This window comes from Prinia subflava, assembly GCF_021018805.1.
Source record: "Prinia subflava isolate CZ2003 ecotype Zambia chromosome W unlocalized genomic scaffold, Cam_Psub_1.2 scaffold_2cwr_NEW, whole genome shotgun sequence".
NCBI classification, from domain to species: domain Eukaryota; kingdom Metazoa; phylum Chordata; class Aves; order Passeriformes; family Cisticolidae; genus Prinia; species Prinia subflava.
In genome coordinates, this window is record NW_026960607.1 from 3,623,781 (window position 1) to 3,650,786 (window position 27,006).

Below are 27,006 nucleotides of genomic sequence, written 5' to 3' on the forward strand. Positions count from 1 at the left end.
ACCAAATGGTGAGTATAGACTTGTACAGGATTTAAGAGGCATAAATAAGATAACCAAAGACATTCATCCAGTGGTTGCCAATCCCTATACATTGTTAGCATCCGTAAAAGAGATATATAAATGGTTTACTGTAATTGACTTAAAAGATGCCTTCTTCTGCATACCCCTTGACCAAGAAAGTAGGAAACTATTTGCCTTTGAGTGGGAACATCCAGAAAATGGAAGAAAAACTCAGCTCACCTGGACCCGGCTTCCGATGGGGTACAAGAGCTCCCCCACTTTATTTGGGAGTCAACTGGCAAAGGAACTAGAAATCTGGACCAGAGAAGGGCAAGTACCGAGAGACTAATATCTATTACTCCAGTATGTAGATGACATTTTGATTGCAACAGAGGAAGAAATGACCTGCATAAAGGTAACCATTGAGATTTTAAATTCATTAGGAATGGGAGGGTATAAGGTGTCCAGAGAAAAGGCACAGATTGCCCAACAGACTGTGATTTACCTGGGATGTGAAATCTCAGAAGGGCAGAGAAAACTGGGTACTAATCGTATTCAAGCTATCTGTGCTATTCCAGAGCCCCAGAATCTACACGAGCTGACGATCTTCCTTGGAATGACTGGGTGGTGTTGCCTGTAGATCATGGACTATGGACTGATTGTAAAACCCTTGTATGAGGCTCAGAAGACACAGCCGTTCACCTGGGGCAAACCACAGAAAGACGCCTTCCAGAAGTTAAAGGAAGCATTGACAACTGCTCCTGCTTTGGGGTTACCTGATCTGTCTAAAGACTTTCAGCTGTACGTGCATGAAAGGCAGCGACTGGCACTGGGAGTCCTGACCCAATGACTGGGAAGCTGGAAAAGGCCGGTGGGTTACTTTTCCAAACAACTCGACAACGTAAGTGCCAGATGGCCTTCATGTCTGCGGGCAGCGGCAGCTACCGTGCTGCTGATACAGGAAGCCAGGAAGCTCACGATGGGAAGACACATAGATGTCTATGTGCCACACATGGTAACTACAGTCCTGGAACAAAAGGGAGGCCATTGGCTCTCTCCAAGCCGGATGATGAAATTTCAGGTAACCCTGACTGAGCAGGATGACGTTGCACTAAAAACAACTAACCTCTTGAATCCAGCTCTATTTCTAGGTGCCACAGCTGAGGAAAGTCCATTAGAGCATGACTGTCTAGAAGTCATCGAGCACACTTATTCAGCAAGAACAGATTTGAAAGATGTCCCCCTAGAGCAACCAGAGTGGGAACTCTTTACAGATGGAAGCAGCTTCATGGAGAACGGAACCAGATATGCAGGATATGCGGTAACTACAATTGATGTAGTAATAGAGGCAAAAGCATTACCACCTAATACATCTGCACAAAGGGCAGAACTAATCACGTTAACCAGAGCACTAGAGCTGAGTGAGGGAAAGACAGTAAATATGTGGCCTGACTCCAAATATGCCTTCGGAGTAGTGCATGTATACGGAGCCTTATGGAAAGAAAGAGGACTGCTGTCCTCCCAAGGTACAAATATTACACATGAAGATGCGGTCCTACAACTGATAGATGCAGTACAAAAACCTGAACAAGTAGCAATTATGCACTGCAAAGCACATCAGTCAGGCAACTCCAAAATTTGTGAAGGAAATCGAAGAGCAGATTGGGCAGCCCGTCAGGTAGCGCGAGAGGTGCAGAAAACAACGACATTGATACCATCAAGACTTAATATCTCTCAATTTAATTTGCCTCCTAAGCCAAAATATACAATAGAAGATGAAAAACTAGCACAACTGCTGAAGGCACAGAAGAACGCAGAAGGGTGGTATGTAACCGCACAAGGGCAAATAGTGGTACCTCCTTTGGTAATGAGAGAAATTTTACAGGTAAAACATAATGAGTGTCACTGGGGTGCATAGGCGTTGGTAAAGTGGTTGAGACAATACCTAATCTAAGTACGGATGCAAACAATGGCCAAGTCAGTAATGTCTAAATGTGAAATCTGCCTGAAAAACAACCCAGTAGCTAGACAACAGGCACAGTTAGGCAGAATTCGGATGGGAATAGAACCAGGAGACTATTGGCAAGTGGATTTTGCAGAACTGCCAAAAACTCGGGGATACAAATACCTGTTAGTAGGGGTTGACACGTTTTCTGGATGGCCAGAAGCCCTTCCCTGCCGCACAAACCAAGCAAAGGAAACAGTTAAGTGGTTATTACAGGAGATCATTCCCAGGTTTGGGGTGCCCCTAGGGATATCATCAGACAGAGGCCCACACTTCATAGCCACAGTGCTACAAGGGGTAAGCAAGTTATTGGGAATATCTTGGGACCTCCACACACCATGTAAACCCCAGTCAAGTGGGCAAGTAGAGAGAATGAACCAGACACTGAAGGGGCAGATCAGTAAAATATGCCAGGAAGCCAAACTGCAGTGGCCACAGGCTCTACCAATCGCATTGCTGAGAACTCGGATAAAGCCTAGGAGTGGGATGTCAGTTAGTCCTTATGAAATATTGTATGGGAAACCATATGAATCTCCTAACCCCAATCCAAATGTTCATGTCACAAGGAAACAAGATGTGTATAATTATGTTCTGTCCCTCGGGAAAACTCTAGCTCGGCTTCGAAGTGTTCTCGTGTGGAACAGACCACTGGCCCTGGAGAATCCAGTCCACAATATCGAACTAGGAGATGAAGTATACATCAAAACCTGGAACGAAGAACCACTAAAAGAGAAGTGGACTGGTCCCCATCAGGTACTGCTAACCACCTTTACAGCAGTCAAAGTGGCTGGAGTGGAACCCTGGATACACTACATGTGTGTGAAGAAGGTCCCTCGTGGAGTCCAATCGTGGGCTGTAGAAACTATAGGACCGACAAAGCTGAAGCTAAAATGTCTGTAACTGTTCAAATGGTATTGGTAATTGTGCCCATGCTCTTCTTGTGGGTAATGTTAATTTCATGGATACTAATGTCACCCGTAGGGATTGCTGTTACTTTGGGATATGGAATACAGAAGGGTCAACTAACCACTCTTCATTCTAGAATGAAGAGAGAGGTGTAGTTGTGCATTTCTGTACCCGAGCAGGTGTTTCCATATAAGGAAGTTAAGCTAGAATTTTCTATAACCTGCTCGCTGTAATTGGCTCAGTACCAGCACAGACACAGTGATAGGGCTTTGGAAGTGCACCTCAAAGCCTAATGTCAATCTCATTGGGCAAAGAGCCAAATAAGCCCACCTAGACCATCGAGTACTAAAGGGCCTGCATAAGGGTACACGAGGCTTTTTGGGAGTGCCTTAGCCTGTGTAACTGTGCTTGGTACACTGTGCTCGGCTTATCTCTTTTCATTTTGTAATGTTTATTATTTTTGCTGTTATTAAAACCTTTATTTTACAAAGCATATCCTGGGAAGCCGTCTTGCTATTTTATTAAGCCGTTACTCCGCTGGCTGGACCCTCAGAGTTATCGAGAGAAATCTCGATAGAGAGGTACAGGCAAAGACACAAATAATAGAAATTTCTAATGAAATTCGGGCTGAGAATGTAATGATTGGATTGGTCAGAGACTTTGCCAAAATGCACAATACCAGCAGAATAACAGCCTGTCTGTCAATACCAAAGGCAGCAGGGGACCCAGTAAGCTGGGGAATAATAACATCAAAATTACCTGAAATAGGAGGGAACAAATCAACTGTAAACAAGTACCAGAGTCAAGGGTGGTGGTCAGAGAGTACTGGAAGATAACAGAGGATTCCTATATGCAATCCATGAGAAAGTCAGAGTGCATTCTTAGTAATGGCAAATTAGGACAAATCATAGAGTGGTGGGTTAAGGACCAAGACCTTGCAAAATGGCAATGTTGGTTTCTACACTATCAAAAGATCAGGGACAATGCTACAGAGAGTGTTGTGGTGTGGAAATGTGAAGAAAAGGATTGGAAAGGACTGGAACCCTGGGACAGGGCATGGTCTATGAGTATCCTCCAGAAATTCCAATATATGGAAAGCACACCCTGGTGCATTAAATGGAAAGGCTCTGAAAATGAGACAGATCCCACAGTGACAAGTACTGGTACTAGCAGTCAGAAAGAGGCAAATAAGGTAAGTTGGTGGGTATGTAATAAAATTTATGATTGCACCTCTGATAATCTGGAAATAAAACAGTGGTCACCATTGGCAGAAGCCTTACGAATCGGTTGTGCCTGCAGGAAAATTAAACACAAACAAGGCAAAATAGATTCCAAGATTATAGTAGGATGTAGCAGGAGTACAATTTGAAGTCCAGGACCGTTTGTATGGGCAATGAGTGATGGCACCTGGACAACACACTTGCCTATGGATGGGGAGGTAAGAAAAATCACCCTGGGCCTTCCCACTTTATGTCCAATTTAGAAGAAATACCCATTTAACGGGAGCAGTGAGCCCTTGCAAATAAAAGCAAAACGAGATGTTTCAGAGGACAAGAACCCAGACGACACTTGGCAGGAACCCTCTAGTGGAGTAAAAATTGGGTGGGCCCTAGAATCCTTGTTTAGTCCCATTGCACATTATCAAAATAGAGAAATGCTATATAGATTCACAGGTCAGGTAGATAGATTAGCAAGAATCACACAAGAGAGATTTAAGGAACTCAACATGCAATTACAGGCCACTACCAAAATGACTCTGCAAAATCGTTTGGCTTTCGATATGTTACTTTTGAAAGAACACAGAGTGTGTGGATATTTAAAGGGACAAATTGACCATTGCTGCATCCACATCCCAAATGTAACTGCAGATGTAAAACATGACATCAGCCAGTTAAAACAAATAGAGCATGAGGCACAAAAGGAACAAAAGGATTTAGCTACCAGCTGGTTAGGTAAAATCTTTGAAGGATTAAGATAGAATGTGAGTTCATGGATAAAATCTATCCTTGAAAATCTGATAATTTTACTAATTATATTTTTAGTAATTTGGTTAGTTTACAGAATCCTGAAGAGAGAGATACAGAAAAAGGCATCTTGGAACAGGACCATAATGAAGGCATTGGCATGGAATCCATATCCAGCACCTTCAATCCGCAACAACATCCCGGACAAAGCCCATGACAACCGAGGATTTGAAGAAGAACATCCAGTATAAACTCTGAAGCCAAATGGACTGTATTAAGTGAAAGCATTTACACTTAGTATATTAGAGTGAAAATACTTTCAAAGGGGGGAATGATGGTGGAGGGTTAAAATAATAATTTCTGTTTAAGCTAACTGCTGGTAGTTGGGGGAAGGTAGATGACGCACAATCTGAACTTTACAGATGGCTTTGGAACAAACATCAGCTTCTGCAACCAGCTTCATACTATTGTTTAAGTATGACTCCAGCCCAGGAGACAATTGAGAAGCATTGTTTTAACCAAATCAAGTATAACACAGGGTAGAGCGTAGGTATGATTTAAGATAGTAACTAAGAAATAGGATAATCAGTATCTAGGGGTGGAGGTTAGTTAACATATGTATAATTTGAAACTATAAAAATCACAAATCGACTCTGTATTCTCGGGCACAAGATTTGGGCACCGTATGCCCCTGTGCCCCTGCGCGCTCAAATAAAGAACCGCATATGATCGCCTTCGTGTGGTTATATGTTTTCCTACGCTAACAAGACAGCCACACTGTACCTTCACAACTCTTCTTGTCAGGACCAAGTTCATAGCCAGGATCGCAGGCACACTGGTAACTGCCCAGGGTATTTACACAGCGCTGCTCACAGCCACCATTGTCAGGTTTGGCACATTCATCTTCCTCTGCCAAGACAGGGAAGAATGCAAAAATGTGTTAAATAATTATGTTCCTCAGCTGTAAGTGCTGGATCAGTATTAACCCAGAAAGCTGTATGCATGCCATTACAAGATGCACTACATAAAACACTGTGGTTGCTCACTAGAGGATTTTCAAATGCTATGGAGACCTGCAATGGAGAAAACAAAAATTTGTTCTTTGTGGGGTGTGAATGTTTGGGTTTCTTTTTTTTTTTAACAATATCTACTGACAGCTGCAGAACTGATTTATAAGCGCTTTGTGTGCAGCATACAGTAATTCAGGCAGTCATAATCTAAAGATTGTACAAAGTATTGAAGGAAAGATTGAAAATCCACAGTAGGGTCACTTGAAGGGCACTTTATCTCCCTCAGAATCAATCAGTACATTATCCTGAATTCATACTCAAAAACAGATTAACAGAATCCTCAAATCCTAGGTTTTATTCTACTGATATTAAAAGGAGCAAGATGAATCAGGGCTGGGGGAGGGAAAGGAATTGTCTGCTCTCTCTACTAGCTCTGAAATACACCCATGAGATTCATTACTGAAATATTCCTCGGATGCTGGAATATTGTTTCCTCACACCAGGACAAGTAATTTCTCAGGGAAAAAATCAGGCCTCCTACTCTCATGCCTATAGCCTTCAAAATTATAATTGTCTACAATGAAAACTATCAGTTAGGACTAGAAAAGCCATGGTTCCTTTTCAAAAGAGCAAAAAGGTTTTCCTGATGGCATGACCTCTATTTCAGGTGTCATCATGGCCGCACCACTGCCAATGGCTTTACCTGTGTCAGTGACAGCACCTTGTGCAAATTACAAATTTTCCATACATCAAATGCTTCAGGCATAGCTGCAGTTTATGACACCCTCCCTTCCCCAAAAAATACCCATTGCTCAAGGAAGACTATGAGGTTATTGCTCAATATGATTTCTGATCTGTTTGGGGGGGGGGTTTCCCTGCTTACAGAGAATAAATTGATAAAGCAGACCAATCTAGAAAATAGATTGGAAAAAACTGACAAGACTCAGACAAAGTAAAAAAAAAAAAAAACTAAACAGGGAAAAAAGCCATTTGCAATTACACTGTTTAACTTTGTATTTGATAACACAATGTAAAAAACTGCCACTTTTTTACAAAAATACATATGTTTCAGAACTAAGTTGATTAACTGAACCTGAAGACAGTAGAAAGTTGAGCTGAGTATGTTCCTTCATTCTTAGGACACATTTTACTAGGAGATGCAAAAACCTCTATTGTTTTGTTTTTAATAAATTGTATGCCCTGGAAAAAATATTCTAGAGACAATACAGTCTATTAGTAAAAAAAGGATGGAGAAATATTTTTAACATTCTTTCATAGTTTTTCTAGTCCAAGAAGAAGTGATAAGCTGGTCCTAACTCCTAAAATAAGTTTTAACACTTACCTTTAAAAAAGTTAGCTGCAAACCCTGCTTTGTTAACAGTTCCATCAGAAACAAACTTCATCCACAGGGTATTAGAGGTAGATCTAATGTCTTCTGGCTTGTCATAGCCACAAAAGTGACCAATTAAAGGACTGTTCTCGTTTGTTCCATCTCGGATTTCCAAGTAGTCATATGCACAGTTGTCATGTCTTTCAATCTGTAAAACATAATTTTCAAAGTGACCTACATGAACTTGACCATAAATATCAAATATCAGTCAGACAATAAACAGAATTTAAATTTTTCAAAGTTAAAGTTAAGTTCTTTGCTTAGGGTTCAAGCAGCAGGAAGAAGAATAAGCATCACTGAACTGATTTTAACTATATTTGTTTTTTACACATACACAAAAAATTGAAATGTTACTAAGGAAACAATAGCCTAACTGGGGAAAAAAAGTAACTAAAAAAGACATCCTCACCTCTAAGCTTCCTAGTGTTCTGTCAAACTTCTATTCTCACCTCAAGTCCTCTTTTCTCATGTACATTCAACTAAAGAAGATTAATGGCTCAGCATCTAAACAGGTCAGAAATATTCACTGTTTTAGCAATGTTAAAAAGCTCGATTTTGATCACTATGATAAGATTTTTAGAATCTCCCTTTATCCTTCAGACTGAGCAAAATTTTGCACTTGTTCACTGATGTTGCAGGATAAAGGTAAAAACCTGCAGTGGGTAAGGAATTTGATGCACCTGAAGAATTAGATCCAAATATACATCTAAAATGATCAGCTGTTAAGTAGTCAACAGAACAGAGGACAAAAAAAACCCTCATTTTTCTGTGGCCAGTTTCTCTTGCACAATTCCTGATTTTAGGTGTCCTCTTTTGATTTTCTGGGTCAATGAGTGAACCTTTGCTGTACTGATGGAGAAACCTTCTGAAATCAGAACAACTGAAAATTTCCCCTTCCACTTAAACTTTCTGCTGGATGACATTCAAACACAGACTAATATGTGAGTGGGCATGTGTGCATGTCTACTTGAGTAGTGAGCTCTGTGCTCTTTACATAATACTATTTGCAGAGTCAATCAGAATGGGAATTGCACCAGAGAGGAAAGCAGTAGCAGCCCAAATATGACCTTGTCCAGAAGCTAGATAATTTATGATGCTTGTCTTTATTGAGAGTGTGTCTTTCTCAACAGAATCAAAAACCCTCTTGAGCTGGGTCATTTTACCGCTGGAATACTTCACATCGCTCAATCTTATTTATAAGAGTTAACTAGATCCAAGCATTCAAAATTAATTCCTATAAGAACACTCTTATTCAACGAACTGGCTGAATTGGGAGAGGCAACTTTAGGGATGGAGAGGGCAGGGAGGGTGACAGGATCACCATCAGGTAGAAGGGTTGGAGAAAGCCTCAGATATAATTCAGCACATCCACATTCTGTTAAATTGATAAAGAAGTCTAAACTAAGCCCAGAAAAATCTACATTTGATCTCCAGAGAGAGTTTTTCTTGCACCTAAGCTTCACAGTAAGTAGAAGTATCCACCAGTTCTCTGCTTTACTTGTGGATCATGACCAACATGAAGCTCAGGAACCACCACAGACTAAGGAGCTTTCACTTAGCACATTAAGATTTCTTATATAAGAGGGAAAATTGGGGGGAACTGTTTGATTTTATGTCATTTTAGTGGCATCAAAATACGGCACATACAACATTTTTCTGTCTTCTTTCCAAATTTCCAATTCTTTAGGCATTTACATGCACAATTTTCTACCACCCACTCATCTGTCACAAACCATATTGCCATTTACTGTAATTTCCTAGATGTTTGCTCAGGAATTGCTTCGGGACAGAGTTTGGAAATGAGTGAGGAAAGCCAGGAAGATCTGAGATGCAACCACCTATTGCAGATTTTAGTGGCAATTGTATGCAACTAATGCAATACATGAGCACTGGTAAGTTTTTGACAATGCCAATTCCAAATTTTCATTAATTTAACTAATAAATTCATGACATCATATTCCGATATGAAATAAAGTCTGCCTTGTTATGTCAATAAAAACCAAGAAGTAAACTGTTTCAAAACTCACTAATATCAGTGAAGGAACTGCACATTTTCCCCACACATCTGTGGTCATTTCAGTACTCAGGACATTCAATTAACATCAGTTTTTCCCATGTTTCCATTTTTTATGGGCAATATGGAAATTATGATTATCCACCAGCCCGTTGTGGCTCTGAGTTACACTTGCCAAATTTCCATTGAGGTGAATTAGTAATTTCTTTTCTGAGGATCACTTTATTTTGGGCAGAAGAGAACAGCTAAAAATACATTTTGTATAGGAGTAAATTTCTAAACTTCCTAAGACTATAAAAATCAACCAACTTGCAAAGTGCTATTGAGTTTCAAAAAATCCCATTTGAAAGGTGGCTGTTTTACCATAATAATTTCTATTTAGCTGAGCACTAGTGCAAGCGATGCCAGTATTATAAATACTAAGGGATTAAAGTGTTACAACTATATGTAACCTAACAGATAAGTATTGTGGTTTTGAGAAATAACTAGTACTTGGTAATTAATGAAAGAAAATATTATAAAATGTGGGGTTTTTATCTGTACCTCAAGTTTTAAGATTATGTGTACTATCATCTGCGAACACTACAATACAAAGGTCTATTACTCTTGCAGTAGTCTCTTATTCCTCCTGCTTCCTCCTATGTTTTCTGTCTATCTTTCTTATTCTTCCTACTTCCTATTTGTTCCTTGAGGAAAATCTCTTCCAGTTAATGAAAAGACCCCTGGCGAGTTTGGTTGTAACTAGACTGATCCCATAAATCTTATTTATTGGAGCACTAAAATTTCACAAGATATTCACATGATATTATGTGTTGATGAGAAGAAATATGTGGAATGCTAGAAAATTAAAAAAAAAACAACAACAAACAAACAAAAAAACAACCCTAAAATTTTTTTACAGAAAAATGCATTTCCTTTAGGAAACTGAAAGATAACCTCGGCTCCTGAAGGCCTTGGAGGAAACCTCGAATTTGAATGGCATCAGAGAACTAAGTTGACATAATGACAGAAAAATTACTAAAGCGGGCACATAAGAGCAGGAAAGCACTATAAAATCTCCCAGAGAAATGGCATGCCAGAGACATTCTCTACATCCTTTCTCAAAAAACTGCCTCATAGGTAGTTTCAGGTTTAGAAAAACAACAACAAAACCAAGGGCAAATCTGGGAGCAATTCCACTGCAGTAAAAATCTACATTATGTTTTGTCATTGTTATATTTTTGTTCATAAAGTCAAACTGCAATACAGGTAAACATATCTGCCTTAGGTTGTAGAATTCAGTCATAAAAGGTGACACATATGCCTAGTGAAATCAGGTCAGATAAATTTTATTCCCTGATTTACATAAAAAAAATTTAAATGATTGCTATCTGCACAGAGTTTAACAAGGTCACTCAGATGAGAAAGATTAATATGAATCTGCTCTACAAACCCTCTGGATTGTGTTAGCTGGTGAGACTGTGTGCCAAAAAGGTTCTTAAGTAAAAAATCCAAACAAACTAACAAAAAAACCCCTGCTAATTTTCAAAGAAGGATATCATAAAGGTGACTGTAACAATGAAAAATATGGAGTTACCAGTCCCAATATCTCTACTCTCACACAGACATTGGAAATTATAGCAGCTAAATAAAGTATAATCCTGCACTCAGTGGAAAATGTGTTGTCCATAGCAGGCAAAACAAGATGACTCATGGATACAGCTTGAAATTCTCAGTTTCCCTAGTGCTTTCGCTTCAGAATGAAGGTAATTCATACAGTTATTTTTTCTAGTATTACATAGGGATAATGAGAATTCCTCTTACTTAACTGTACCTTTCAGAAGACAGAAGTAATTTTCTCACAAACACACTGCAATAACTCTCTGGCCTGACATTTACTTTTTTCTATCTCAGCTGGCACCAAGAACTGATTTTTAAACAACTTTTTGTTTTATTGGGCAGTGCACCAAGGATTCAGTCCAGAGAGGGATTCAGTATCAAAAACCAGAACACCTACTTTCAAGAGCTGGGAGCAGAAATGGAAATCAGACCCAGTGGTGAATGTCCAGGCATTCCAGAGCAGCTCCCAAAGCAACTCCCATCCTCAGCAGGGAGCCCAGTGGATGAGCCAGTAAGAGATGCCACAAAGACAGATATAACAGGCTTGTGCCTGTCTGGGGTGCCTCATTTGGTACTCAAGGGCATCTTGCCACTCTGGAATTACAGCTCAGACTCTCCCTGGAAAAGTATTTCAAGTCCCTACTGTTGAATATTTTTTTTCTTTTCAAAACATGAAGTATAAGCCCCAACTGAGACTGTCCCCTGACAATATTTCTGCTCAATTTCCTCTTTCTTATTATGAGGTGTTAGTCCACATGTTTCACCTCTAGAGAGTGCCATCATAGTAAACAGTCTGGAGGAAAAACTGGTCCTTTCTTCCTAAGGCTTTAATCACTTGTCTACTAAAATGTTCTGTTGTTTGCTGGTCCTTTACTTCTAGTTATTTCCTGTATGGTGAGGCATAAGCATGCTATCTTCATGCTTGGAAATAGTCCCTAATGTCATGGTTGGAAAAAGTCCTGAAAGAGGGAGAGATGTACATTTGATTCTCCCAGCAGTGATATTGAACTGAGGTCAGTTCAAGTGATAACGCATCACACGCACAGACCATTGCTGATCAACCACATCCAGACCAAATATTGCAGCAAGTCTCTTCTGCAGAGGAATAGGGCCATTTCCTGTGGGATTGCATTTTATGGAAATGGTTTGCTCTAGCTCACCCCTTGAAAATGTATGGTTTATCCCAAGTCTGTATCCTCCCTGCAGTATCAAGTTATCTGTAACCTCATTGGCTGGAGAATGTTACCGCGCCCCTTTGAACCTCTGTGATAAGAATGCTAAGGCAGAAGGCTCTGCCCTCTTTGCCCCCCTTCCCCTGGAGGCGTCCGGATGCTCCCCTTCCCTCTTCCCCTTTCCCCCTCTCCCCTTCCCTTCCCCCCTCCCTCAGTGAATAAACCCTCACCTCATCAGCACCCCACCGGCATCTGAGTCTCTTTGCCTGCCAGCACGGGAACACCCACGACCTCAAGGACCCCGGGGGTTTCCCGGGGGACCCTCCCCAGGAGCCCCCCATAAATTTAAACAACAACAATTTCCCTTGTCATCACATTAAAAAATGCTGAGCACCAATGGCAGACTAGAAAAGCTCCATATCTAGTCAGTAAAGGATATAAAAGGTACTCAAAACGTTCATTTTCAACAGGGCATAAATAAAGAGACTAACATACTACGGTAAGTAATCTTGAGCCAGGTCATGCAGACTCAGAGGATCAGGGGAAGCTGATCTTGTCTGCACAAGAACAAACATTAATTCAGGATTAAAAAAAAAAAGGGAAAATTAAGTAGAATCTATGAAATTATTAGAACTTCTATACTGTACATTCATAATTGCTGATAAAGTCCTAATCCCTTATTGTCTCACACTCAAATCTTTCTACCAGTCATAGCAAAAATGTGCCATAACCCTGAAGTCTGTCTGCAAGACTAAAGTGTCATGTTGGAAATTATAGCTATGTTTACTATACCTGTATTTATACCTATGTACAACATAAAGCCAAAAAGTTTAGATTTTTAAAAAGTGTTCTTCATGCCCTTACTGCTGAAGCATATTCAAATAAAACAAATTAACTCAAAGTATGCTACTAAATTTATCTACAAAGTTTAAGCTGGTGTATTGTGTAGGAATAAAACAGACATATGAAGTATTACTTTTTCTTTTTTATGTAATAGTTTACCACTGTTTAGCAATGTTATACACAGCATGATGTACACTAAAGACATACTAGTATGATGACCACACCTTTTTTCTTTCCTCCCTATATATAGGTTTGTGATCTGAGTATTAGTTTTAGGAGTTTTTCCTTTTCAAGGCAGAAGCAAAAAAACACAGTGTTTTTTTCTCCAGCCACACATTCTTTTTTGACAATAAGATTTAGCAACGATAAAACATCCTGGGTATTTAACAGAATACTGAAGTAGCTTTGCTGAGCTGGATGACGTACTTGGTAAAATGTGACTGTCTTCAATAATTTAAACACTCTAATTCAAATATTAGATATAACAAAAAACCCTTTTATTTTGAAAATTTCTGGGGAAGAGAAACTTTCATGGATTCTGGAGTTAATTTTTCATAGAGAATTCTTTAATTCATTCACAGGTTTAATAAATATTCCCTTAAATTTCACCATCACTTAGCCACTAGATGCTTGTCCGAGATTAGTTAAAAGGCTTTACCTCAAATGCTTGAAAGGTTAATCCTACATTGTAGTTTTCTGACACTGTTATTTTCCACACACATTCCTTCATTGGTCTGTAGTCATCAGGATAATTGGGAGACTGGATCTGGCCTTCATTTTTGTGAATTTCACCTCCACAAATAGCTGACAAAAGCATAACATTTTACTGTCAATAATGACATATTCTGTAATTTCCCCATGCCCAAAATGGCATTATATGGTCTCATTTTCAAAACTAATATTAAATTTGTTCTGGAAAATACTTAAATCTACCAAGGATAAATTACTGAAAACACAATTTAAACCATTACATGTACTTCAGTTAGAAAATATCATTTAGCATTTCTAATAGCGCTAAACATGTCTACAGTGTTGAAGACGAATTTGTAATTGTGGATAATCTGAATCTATACATTTTACAGAATATATTTAAAAGGTCAAAATAATTAAATTTTTGTTCACCCTTGAAATATATCTAATAAACATTCTTCATTAATATTTACTAACCTTTAGAAAGAGACAAATGAAAGCAAAGTCTCATATTTTATAGTGATTTACACATTTAAACCTACATTTTATCACTTCAGGCTTACACTCAGTTTGAAGAAACAGCTAATATAAATAAAAAATATTTTCAGAAGAAGTACAGGTTCTATTTTAAACAGGGGAATGTTGACTTGCTAATATACCCGATGTGCATGGGTGCCTTTGTTAACTATTCCCAGAGTATATGGAAAATATAAGACAGATTTTTCTGAAGGATAAACAGAAAGTACACACAGAAATCTTTGCAAACACTAAGCACAAGAATGTGCATATTTAGTTAATTAAAGACCAGTAAAAAATGTTTATGATTATTATCGGTGATTTCCCTGAAAAAGAGCTCAGCTGAAATCTGATCACAGGAGGAGTTTCAAAATGCCCTGTCTAGTAATTTAGCACCTACTGTCTCTCAGTGATAAAACAGTAATTTCATATGTTCGTTTTGGTGGGGGATGATTAATATCCAGAGGTATCTGGTTAATATTTTTCTGCCATAATCAATTAATTTTTAATGCTATAAGAGGCTTACCTTCATAAATTGCTGCAAAACCTTTCCCAACCCAGTTGCTGCTGCTGCGGAACTCAATCCACATCCTGCTGTCGGTGGATGCAAGGACTTCTGGCAGTTTGTCACCACAAAACCTGCCTAAAAACATGCAACCAGTAACTGCACTTTCTGCCGCCTCTGAAGCCAGATACTGCAAACATTTATACAAGTGTTTAACATTATAAGCAGAAGTAGCAGAACCAAATCAGTGGAACTATTCATATGCTCCTGGTTAAGCACATGGGTTTCTGCAGATCAGGACCCAACACAGAAAGATTTTATTATAAAGCTTTCAGAACATTTTATTGCAGTCAGGCTCACAAGTCTAAGTATAAAACCTTAGGGGAATTAATGGAAAAAATGTTAGAGATTGTTTCTATACATACAAACACATGCATTTTGGAAGGGGAAAGGGAGTACTAATCTTAAGAAAGGAATGCCATGTACATCACAGAAATACAGCTCATTGTACCTAAGGGCCAAAGAGATTTAAAAAGTAACATCTAAATGACCTATTCTACATTATCCTCTTAAATTCTGCCTAGGTAGGTAAAATTTCTGTTTTTCTAGCTGATAGGGAAGAGGAGGATAATTACTGTCTGGTCTTAATAGTTTCTTCTTTATTTTCTGTTCAAGGCCAAGAAAATAGACATTCCTGTCAGAGAGCTGTCCTCTGTACCTTGGCACTAGCATTATGGGAGGTGAAGTCTTCCCACCAACTTTCTGAATTAAAATAGGATGACTGCAGCTCTTACATTTCAGTTGCAACTCAAACTTAATTCATTATTGCTTTGCATGTCTCTTCTCTGCAAGAGCAGGGAAGGACACCCAAAGAACAAATAGAAGCAATCTACTCATAATCTTAAAGGCACAGGCACAGAACTTGTAAGAACCATTATACAGCAGCTGCATGTTCTCATCACATGACCCATGAATTTCCCATCTCATGCTCTACAGATTTGTCTGTAAACTACTTCCCTATTTCTCGGAAAAAAAAACCTATGGCAGCTTCATAATTCAACATCCATAAGCAAAGCAAAACTTGCACATTTTGTAGTTGACATCTTTCCACACTTGCAGCTGAATAATGGCAAGCTGCCCTGAAAGGAAGGCTCAAGGCTTGAAGTCAAGGCTATTTAAAGGGGTTTTTTTTTCCCATTCCCAAGTTTAGATACATTCTAGACACCTAAACCCCAAGAAGTTTGTTGTGGGTTTAACAGCAGGTCCACTGAGCCCAATGAATGTGGTGCAGTGGATGGTGCAGGGTTTAACAGTTGCATACCAAGCAGAGAGGATTTTCTCCAGTAGCCATCTCTTACTTCAATATAGTCGTACCAACAGAGACTGCTCTTGTAAAGGTCCATGGTGGTAAAGTTTAAAATGATCTGCAATCAGATGAGAAGGCCTAAATAAATTGTGTGGTAAATAAGAGAAAAACAATCTCAACAACATTCTGAAGAACTGAAGCCAAAGTGACCTGTAATGGGATTCCAACTATTTAATTATACTCTCCTCAATTATTTCTCTGACTAAGTAAAAGAATATGACAATTTCTTTTGTTTAAACTTATATATTTGAGCAGATCCAAGACAAACTACTAACATTTAATTGCTCACAGGGAGTTCTTCACTGTGAAATAGAAATTTGAGAATGCTAATAAGGTAATATATAACAGTAATATAATTTTAAGTGTGTTGATAATTTTACTGCCAATTCCTCTTCCATTACATTTTGACTATAATCAGCTGCAAATAAAAAAAAATAAAAATCATTGTTTTATTTTGGTTTGCACTTCTCCCACTACTGTTTTGACAAGATATTTTATTTTAAACACATAAATGTTGAGAATGTTGGGTATTAATTCTGAAAGCAAGTTCACTAATAAGAAATGGTATACAGTCCCTTAATGGTTCTTCATGAAGCTATAATAAAGCTTTTTATACAGAAATCTGAGTTCTGGACATTTCTGGAACTTTTGAATTTGGACTCCAAGTGTTACTGACAATATCTGTAAACAGGCATATTTTCAATACTTACTACAAAGACTACCCTTAAATTACATTATCCCTTTTTTAGAAATATTAATCCTAAACTGCCATAAACCTATACTTTTAACACAGGAATAGGATTTGTCCTGATTGCACGTTGACACAATAGCTATAGTTTAAACCCTGACTGACTGGATAGCATCATGTCCTGCAATTACAGGGATAAATCCAAATAAGCAGATTAAAAGTTATTAGTATTTTGTACTATGAAATAATTTCCAATTAATACCTTTTTATTGGATTTAGGTGTATTTGGAAAAACAATTCATCTTCTTCAGAATCAGCTCCTCAGAGTACATAAACAAATGTTTCAAACTAACTGAAATTCTTCTCTATTCACATTTGAGCATAGAATTGGTATTATCTTAGATTTCATCCTAGAAACTCGCAATTGAAACCTGCCATTATCAAACAAACACAAATTGCTGCACAGTAACAGATACCTCACACTGCAAAAATACATCTCCATGGCAGCCTATGGAGCAGCTGTGAGTGTCAGTTGAAAGGAGAGGAATTTACCCTTAGTCTAGATGCAAGGAAAAATATTTTAACACCATAACTGGAAAAATGAAACCAGACAGAGAGATAAGATGGTTTAGTTCCATCTCAAACTTCTTTTCGGTTTCACACACCCTTTCATGGATATTTAACCCATGGGACATTTCACCTTAACTACTTGGGCAGTCCTTCTGGAAGATGTACTGAATAAATAAATGCACAGATATTACCAGAATTCCCAAAAGCACATATTTACCATGAGAAATATGAAGAGCTGGCCAAAAATAAAAACATTCATACGCTTTACTCTGCTTCAGTTTTTTAATACATTTCCAAATCCTCTTTGAATCTACTTTAGAGGATGGCAGAGAGATTATTCTCTCATTCACACAGCGATTTTGTGTCCTTGGCAGAATTTTTCTCCTTCAACTAAAGAGACCACACCAACTACAAAACTTTTGTTCTCCTCAAATCATCCACTTTGCAGTTCAGATTCCCTCTAAACGCCTACCTTCTTTTTTTCTCAAAAAATAAGTAGGTATCTCTGTATTTAGCCATACTGCTTGAAAAGTCTGCTGCCCTCATCAGTCTTGTCCTTTTCTAGCCATGCCAACTTTACCCCCCCAATCTGTGCAGTCAGAGCCCTTTTTATTTGCCCTGATGAGATTCAGACAGCTGCTTAAACTAAGCCAGCTGGCTCTGCTGGAAGCAAGCTACAGAAGCCACAGCCTATACCTCCTTCATTTCTTCAGCTCCTTAGAGCCTGGAGGTCTCTCACCAGTCTAGCCACAAGTTTTCCTTTTTCCATGACACAGCTGAAACATCGGATTTCTTCTCTGTTCTTTGTTTGGAAATTCACCTTTTTCCAAACCTTAGTTGCCAGGATAGTGTTGGGAAATGGATGGTTTCCCTTAGCTGTGATCATGTCAGTGTCTCAAAGTGCTGCTATCTAAATAGAAAGGGTTAAAATTTAATTAGCCTCCTCAATGGCTTTTGCTTTTGAAACTACATGAAATAACCTTCACAGCCTTTTCTCACTCTGACATGCCAAGGTATTTGATGATACAGCAATTTTTTAATACTGACCAGAATTCATTAGCTGTACACAGGCAGAACCCCCAGTCTGTCACAGCATGATTTCTGGTCATGAACCAAACAAGTTCAAATATATTTAAGATTCTGATATGCTATTCTGCAAAGTATTAAATAGAACTACAGACAAGGCAGAGCTTGTTCAAGGGGACAGGATGGCTGAGAGGCTTCCCAAGAAAAAAAATCAATAGGTATTTGTCAGCACAATTAAAGAATTATTGATTACACAGCTGATTCAATTGTGCTACTGCAGCTTTCAAGAGAATATATCATACCTCCTACTGCCTGAGATAAGAAAGCCCAAAATAGACAACAAACACCAGTAATATGAACCAAGGTTTCTGCAGGTGGCATTTTTTACCTATATCAATCAAGGATTTTTCTAGCCTATTTTATATTTCATATAAAGCATGAAGGAAAATTGAAAAGTAGTGTAACCTATTCAAAAAGGCAGATTCAAATAAAACGCTGGCACAGTTGCAATGCTCCCTATGCCAATAAAATTTCTACACACCAAAAGGCAGGATTCACCCTGGCTGGGGGCATACAGCGTTAACAACACCATCCTCCCTCTGAGACTTTTCTGTGTACAGATATACTGAATACAGCTTTTACAACTACAGTTTACCATGTAGTCTTAAGTCTCAAAAGTAAAAGGTGAATGGACTACCTTGTTTTACTAATAGGAACACACATATTTTAGGTTGGCTTGGCAATTTATGATGCCTTGTGAATAAAGGGAATTCTACAACTAGTGCATGCCACTGCAGTCCCAGCCTTCATTAAATTTCTGGGCATCAAAGATCAAAAGAGTCCTTACTTGCAGAAAAAAGCATGGATAGAAGCTGTCCAAACTATGCTCATGCAGCAGAATGCTAAATCCCAAAAAATAAAAAGAAAAAACCAAGGCAAAGCCTTTTCAGTTTATTTTTAGGTGACTGAAGTGCTCACTGACCTTTCAGAACATGACATGATGCACTTACACATACTCTAATCTACACACTATATTACTGAGACTTATCAGGGCCAAAGCAGCAAAGGAACAAAAATTTAAATATACTTTCATTTTCCCTTCAGTATATGAATGTGTTATCACCATTTACTAAGAAAAATTTGGATCAAGTATAATGGTCATTCAAGGTATGATGATATATGCAGTAGCTAAGATTTAGGCCTCATGGCTGTAAATAGGGTTCTTTTTTTCAAGACAGCCAGTATCCTATGGGAATAGTATGGACAAGAGAGTTTTTGACACCAGCACAAATATAATTTACTTTATTCTTGCTGAACTATATGGGGACTAGAGAGTTGGAGGTAATAATAGCGCCCTATGGACATGACTTGTCATGTAAAATTTCAGCTAGAAAATTCTGCTTATTCTTTTCCCCATTTGGGGGAGCAGGTAAATTGGGAAAGGAGCCAGTCCTCTCACATTCCTGACTTCAACAAAGAGGCTTTCCCCATTAAGATTTTGTCCAGTACTCAAGACTTTTTTAAAAATTATATTACAAACATATTCATGTTACACTGGTGTCTATAGATAGGCTTACACAAAGTTGAAGTATGCTATAAATACTTAAACATCAACAATAACTTACACATTAGTATTTTTTTCAAGAGCAAATAATTGTAGATGAACACACTTTCTAATTTTTTTTTTTAATGGAGTGGTGGAAAAAACATCCCAAGCCGTTTTTGTTGTTATCACAGTGATGTCTAAAATGCAACACAAATAATGGGGACATAAATTTACTATCTAGAGTAATTTTCATCCTTTGCACAAACATTCTCTTATTCATCTCATTTCTTTTCCCTGACAACCTGTGGAGCCACCCTTTTCCTCCCAGCAGAGTATTTAGTTTTCCTCCTGTCTCTGGCTCTTGCCCAGAGGAGGGCAAACACTCTCCAAATGACTTTGCTTTAATTCCCCACAGTAGCAAATGTCCTTATAGCTCCTCAGAATCTATTAGAACATCAAGAGTATATATTCTTAGTGTCTACCAGGACCCTGACCTGAAAAAAACACGGAAAAAAGTAATACAATCAGGAGAAAACAATGGCCACATAGTGACTTCTGAAACAAATGGCTGAAATATCTGGGGGCAAGTGCTGGGTCTTCCTATTTGAACTTGCCAGTACTGAATCTGATAGAGTCTATATTTCAGTCTTTAGATTCAGTATTTTATTCTTTAGTATTTAACTGCTTGATATCAGCCTCTGCTTCATGTAAGGAAATTTACATAATTTTTCCTCCATATTTTGTCTCAGCTGAAGCTTTTTATCACTCCCTATATCCTTTTTTTGTTTTAAAGCAGCCTGATATTTGAGCCAATAATTTAAAATAAGATGTAGCCAGCACATTTTTAAAGTGTACACAGGAAGGACAGATTTTGCTTTCACTAGGATGGCACACTTCTCTCTCCAAACTGCTCTCACCAAGCGCATTTTTTCCCCATAAAATTGATCCCCAGAAAGTGATACTATACGCACTAGAACCAATTCCAGGGAACACCCACAATGACACTTTCTTTACCAATGTTATTACAGTTTAGTTTTAGAAACATCCTTTTGAACACACTAAGAACTTCCTTAGTAACAGCCCAGCTATCAGCCCCATACAGCTCAGTCAGCTTGCCTGAGCCCATGCTGGAAAATGGACCATTCAGAAACCTGAATCACCTCTTCTACCTTTATATTGAACCATAAATTGAACTGGGAGCCAGTTTTAAAGGGAGTTCACAGTGCAAATATACAGCAGATTGAAATCGTGCCTTTATTTCACAAGGACACCCATTGAATCAATGATGTGGTTCTGATGCCACAGATCAAAGTCAGTAGTACATAGTCCATGGTCCCATTTTTTATAACACACCATTATTTTCAATTAATATGCATCTTTTAAACTTAAATGAAAAGCTAAATAATCACAGCATTTTACTTTGAAAATATTATCTGTGTCTAGCTAAAGGAACATTAAAATACCTTCTCTCCCGGGGTCACAGAGATTCTCCATATGCAGTGTGTGTAAGAAGGATAACCATTTGGAAATCCAGGAGAAGAAAAGTTGCCTGTAGATTCCTGCAGTGTTTCTCCACAGGCTGAAAGAAACAAATTACAGTAAAAATATAAAATTTAATGTGCCTAACAGAGAAAAATGCATCTTTCCAATATCTACTCAGAATACATTTAACTCACTACAGATGCAGAATGGAAAATAAACTAGTTTTAGTTTACAATTTATTCAAAGTCATGATTTTAAGCCAATTTGACATTCATTCCATTTTAAGCAGGATATTTTTATTCCATGAACTATTTCACTTGTGTGTCATCTGCTGACATAACCAAAATTATGGCAGTCTTAAAAATGTCAGTGCTGTCAATCAACTGCAGTACTATACATAGAACTCTTTTGGTAATTAAAAAAAAAGTTAGACATCTGTAAGAACTAAAACAAATGCTAGCACAACATGACTTGCATCACACTGAAATTTTCTCAGTGATTTAATTTAATTTAGTCCTTTGCTCACATGAAAAACTGATCTGACCTAAACTCGTTTATGTTGGTATAGAAAGCTAAATCCTATATTTGACAGTCTCTTAGCAAGAGTGATTTGTAGAGATAAGCCTAATAAAAGCAAAGCAAATATAAAGCCTTAAAATACCAAAAGCTTTTCTATTCTTTATTATTGAAGATTTTAGCACCCTTCTCTCACCTGTCAATCATGCTGGTAGATGCTGGTAGATGCTGGCTAATCATCTTCAGGCTAAAATACAACACTGGAAGTTGCTGCCACTCTCCACCATTAAAACTGATTTTGGTAGGGTGCTGCACATTAATCAGTCATCTTTTTTGACCTTAATCAAATTTTTCATCCACTGATTTGGCAGGTGTGATACAAGATATGAATGTGATATTATCTCATGACAGTGTAATCAGATCTGCAGTGCTTTCAGATTACAGGGCTACCACTGGCAGCAGGTGAACAACTGTGTCATCGAAATATCAATCAGTTATAAATGTTCTGGAAAATCTTTAAATAAAAGAGGACAAAGGAAAGGATTGGTTATGACAAAGAGACAACACAGCTGTAAAGGCTGTTTTGTTAAAATGCATCTAAGATGTGATCAGACAACTATGCTGTTATAGCAGGTGTAGGTTACATTCAAGGCATTAAATATGCTCTTTGACACTCAAATGGTCATCATGATGAGGAGAGAAAGGAAAGATTGGCATGGCCCTCAAGAAGTGTAATGGCTAAAGCCACCATCACTCTGTCCTTTAGGAATGAAACAGGAAAAAACCCATATTTTCCTCCCTTCATTTAAAAAATGTGGTTTTATCTTTAAAAAGTTGCAGGCAGCCACGACAAATGACATTTCTGCACAAAGTCTTTTCAGTGAAAAGGCTATATCTGTCATTGACTGTAGGAGGATAGCTTGTATCATAAGGTAGAGCTATCCACACCTGGGCCTCAAACCAGGCCTCAGACCAGGCCTCAGGCCTGGTCTAGCAGGCCTCAGTACGTTCAGCATACGTAGTAGCAGATAAACTTATCTACTACTGAGAATGTATTAAGGTAGTAGTGTTACTAACATAGAACAGTTACTGGGAAGACATGGTGGCTACCTTAAACTGCAATAGCTTACATATTTCTGTATTCTCACTGCCTATCAGAATGCACCTGTTCTTGTAAACTATTCTGTCTGTATTTAACCCACCATCTCACAGAATAAATGGGATTACGTGCTTAGAACCATATTGGTGTGGACGCACGTTATTCTAGCCCCCGATCTACCAGGGCTCCGCCTTTATCTGGCGCCCGAACAGGGACGGAGCCTGGTCAATACGGCTTAGACGCTGTCTGTTCAAGACTCAGATATTGTTCGCCTGGCTTCGATGCTGTAAGCGGAACTTATTTACCGTCCACCGGGCTTCAATGCTGTACGTGAGACGTATTAGCCGTCGCTGAGCTTAGATGCTGTAGGCAAGACTTAAATGTTGAAGACCTCGCTTGATTTAGGACGTGTGTGTGTCGCTTACGGAACACAGTCCTGGATACTCGGGGCAGATCGGGGAGCGTCTGTCGATTGGATTGGTCAGAAAAGGCGACAGTGCCACCTACTGTCAGCAGAGAGAAGGTAAGAGCGGCAGACGCGGAGGGATTCAATTATGGACCGGTACCTTTTGGCTGCCATGCAGCTTGTAGCGTCCATTGTCTCGAAAAGAGGCGAAAATATCAAAGACTGATATAAATCGGGTAACCCTATGGGTTTGGGAAGAAGGAAAGCGAAAGCGGCCAGCATTTCTTTGCAGAGAAGTAGGATGGAAAGAGAAAGGCAGATTGCTATGGGACGTTGTAGTTTTACTGGGAAAAAGAGCAAAGAGACGTTCAGAGTTAAGCGTAATTTGGGAAAAAGCAATAAATACCTTGCGAACATTCGCAGAAAAGAGCAAAACCGTAATTTTAGCCGGAGAAAAACAGATTCCCTGTCCCTCTGCTTCCCTCCCCAAGATAAAGGAACAACAGGAAAAATCTAAGGTAGCCAGACGCTTCAGTGGAGATTCCATGCATTCCACGCATTCCGAGAGTGAGAATGCAGCTTCGCTTTGCCCCTCCCTTTGTTCGTCTCTGGCCGGCTGTGCAGGGAGAAGGCAGGAAATGCTCCCTGCACCTCTCAGGCCGCATGAAAACAACCAAGAAGTGGCTCAGCTGCCAGACCCGGGAGGCGGTGCGAAAGATGAGAAGGCAAGAGGGGCCGAAGGCGGAACAAGGAGGGCACAAGTGATGCAGCAAGGAGGCGGATCTCAGGGCGGCAGCAGCAGCGGAGCGACCGGCAGTGTTCCCGGCCAAGCCGTGTTTTTTTTTCTCTGTCCCGCTCAAAAATATAATAAACAAGATGTCTACTAATGAGAATGTCAGCACACCATCAGCTCAATTAGAGGCTCCTATGCCCCTGCAGTCTGCCAATCAACTGCACTAGCCGACGGACTGGGCTCTGAAATCTTCTTACCCCCCCCCTTCGCTGAGTGCAGAGGCTGTCAGTATCGTCTTTGAAGATAAGCAAGCATCGTAACTCGACCCTATGTCGTGCTATTACCCAGGAAGCCTTCAGGATTGTTAAACAGAGATAGTGAAAACATGCAACAAGTGGACATTGCAAGAAAAACACCAGAAAAAGAAGGGAAAATAGTCATCTGTCCCTCTATTGTGAAAGAATCCATCACTGTGTGAGAAATGCAACGTGAAAAAGAAAGATATATCCTATCATGAAAAAGATAAAGCAAAAAAAATGAAATAGAAATGAGTTCTTAGCTAGAGTTATTAACTCTGTGTAAGGATGAGTTGTTTCTACATTTTGATGTTGTTAAAATTAATTTTTGTGTGAATTAATTTGAGTTTGAGTTAATTATTGTTAAACATATAATTTTAAAGCTTGTTTTTAAGATTTGGGCCCTGATAAGTTTAAGTTAAGTTTAAGTCTATATTTAAATGTTAAGGAGTTTAATTAATAATGAATTTTTAGTGAGTTACCACACATATAGAGTTTATAAGGTTAATGAGGGTTGTAGATTTTTGTTGAGACTTACTTATGTTAGATTTAAGAGTTAGTTGATTTAAAGAGTGCTTTATAATTTGTAAAAGGTATAGTTGTTTAACTTGTAAAGTATATGTAGAACCAAAAAAAAAAAAAAAAAAAGAGAGAAAAAGGAAACTAGATTTAAAATTACATAGAAAATAGTTATTAGTGCCCTGCTAGCTGCATTTGAGTAAGTGGTGCTGAGAGGGCTCTAGCTGACATCTCCAGCTGGAGTGGTCCCTTGCGTTACTGCTAGGTCTTCTAGTAGTTGCTTTTGAGAATGATTCTCAGAGCTGAACAAAGCCTCATCTCAGAACTCTCAGCGTTGTTGTCCTGCCTAGAGAGGTGGGTGCAGCTGGCTGAAGCCAGCCCCTGGCAAATCTGTTTGGGCAGAGAGGCTTTGCTGCTGCTCTTGGGTTTGGTCTTCTGTGCTGGGGGAGAGAGATGAGGGAAGCACAGTAGTGTGCCCAAGGGATGAGTTTCAGAGCCTGGGAATGTGGTGGTATGTTTTGTTCAGTGATGGCACTAATGAGAGAGTTGAGAGCCGTGATGTCCCCATGCCTGGCAGAATGAGACAAGGGTGAGGAGCTTTAGCCAGTGAGACTTTTCAGTCAGTGTGAATTTTGAGAGGATCAAGATAAGTTATAATAGAGGTAATTTGAATTCAGAGCCATGACGGCCCAGCCTTCTGCTGAGCAGTCATGTGGCACAAGTTCTCTCAAGCTGAGTGACCTTCTCCCAGGTTCTCCAAATAGCAAATCTTCCCAGCTTCGACCACAGCCAGTGAGTTGAGAATAATGTTTCCTGAAACAGCTAAGTAATCTACAGGCTGAAATTGTACTTGTAAAGTCCACGTTTGTCATTTGTCAGCACACATAAGAGCTTTTGGAAACATGATTCACAGCATTTTGAACTACCTGACATTCAAGAGGCAGTTGAGAGAGCCAGCAATCTTCCTGGGCAGGAGGATGCCAGGGCAGCAGAAATTCACTGATAATCCTGCCAGCAGTAGCAGTAGAGCCAAGAAATCTTTGAGAAAGGTCTTAGGGCAATGAGTAAATAAACAGTTTTGCCCAGTGAAAACAAGTTTGATGGTATAACTGTACTTGGAAAAAAAAAAAAAAAAAAAAAAAAAAAAGGCAAGAAAGAGGGAAGAAACAGGTTTAACTGAAATGATAATAACAGAACATTGATAAAGAAGATTTAAAATGATGCAAATTGTTAGATCCTTAATTGTATTGTTAGTTGTGAGTTGTCCTAGTGTATGAGAGTTTTAAAAGATAAGAGTTTTAAAATATAATTCGATGACATGTTAAGTATATAAATTGGTAGCATTAGTAAGTTGATGTTCAAGTTTTTATGTTGTGTTATTTGTCTATAGGGTTTTCTAACAAGTACTTGTCATTTTAAATGATTCTATTCATCTTTTTAGCCATCTAAATACTTCATGAATGTTGTTAACAAATATGGTTGTATTATTAGGTGCAAGTCAGAATTTTTTCTTAAGTGTCATGTTAAGTATATAGCTTGTCTCTTTTGTAATCAATCTTGTATGTTTTATGCAATGTTTTAGCATGTCCTTTTGAAGCTTCATTTGATTCTTTTAACTGTGTTACGAATTTCGCTTGAAATGAGATTTTGAGCTTGTTTTGGTACCTCTTGTGTGACTCGAGACATTGCATTTCAGTTTGTTAAATCTTTAAGTGTTTTTCAGAAGGTCTTGGAGAGAGGTACCTGAAGCATCATTGATGATTTTTCCATCAGGTGTTGATCCTGTGATTGCTCCAATTGGTACTCAACTGTCTTCAAGAAGAGTTCCAGAAAAGACGAGTTCCCGAGTGATCGGAACAATTTTTTATCTTAACTTTTAAATGTCTTTTTTGTGCAAAGATATTATGACAGTTGGTTGTATTTTAAGCATTTTATGTTTATTGTTGTTAGAGATTGTCTTTAAAAGATATGTTAAAAACATCACTCCAATTTAAGGTTTGAGTTCTGGCCAAACTCTAACTCTAACTTGGACGGATGGTGTTTGTTAACGAAGCCCAGAAGTTTCTGCTCCAAAAAAAAAAAATAATATGCAAGTTATCTTAACTTGACAATTTGATCCGATCAGAATGACAGCTGAATCAGCTT

The 27,006-nt window shown here is 38.7% G+C and overlaps 1 protein-coding gene across 2 annotated transcripts in view; it reads right to left on the reverse strand.

The window, feature by feature from the left end:
- Positions 1 to 27,006, reverse strand: part of TLL1 (tolloid like 1) — a 141,753-nt gene that overhangs the window by 47,910 nt on the left and 66,837 nt on the right. For both annotated transcript variants that reach the window (XM_063424242.1, XM_063424243.1), the window contains 6 exons: positions 21,274 to 21,389; positions 15,936 to 16,038; positions 14,636 to 14,752; positions 13,562 to 13,707; positions 7,228 to 7,423; positions 5,659 to 5,784 (listed from right to left, as the gene is read on the reverse strand). In XM_063424242.1, coding sequence (XP_063280312.1) covers positions 5,659 to 5,784; positions 7,228 to 7,423; positions 13,562 to 13,707; positions 14,636 to 14,752; positions 15,936 to 16,038; positions 21,274 to 21,389 — 804 coding nt within the window. The remainder of the gene's footprint in view (positions 1 to 5,658; positions 5,785 to 7,227; positions 7,424 to 13,561; positions 13,708 to 14,635; positions 14,753 to 15,935; positions 16,039 to 21,273; positions 21,390 to 27,006) is intronic.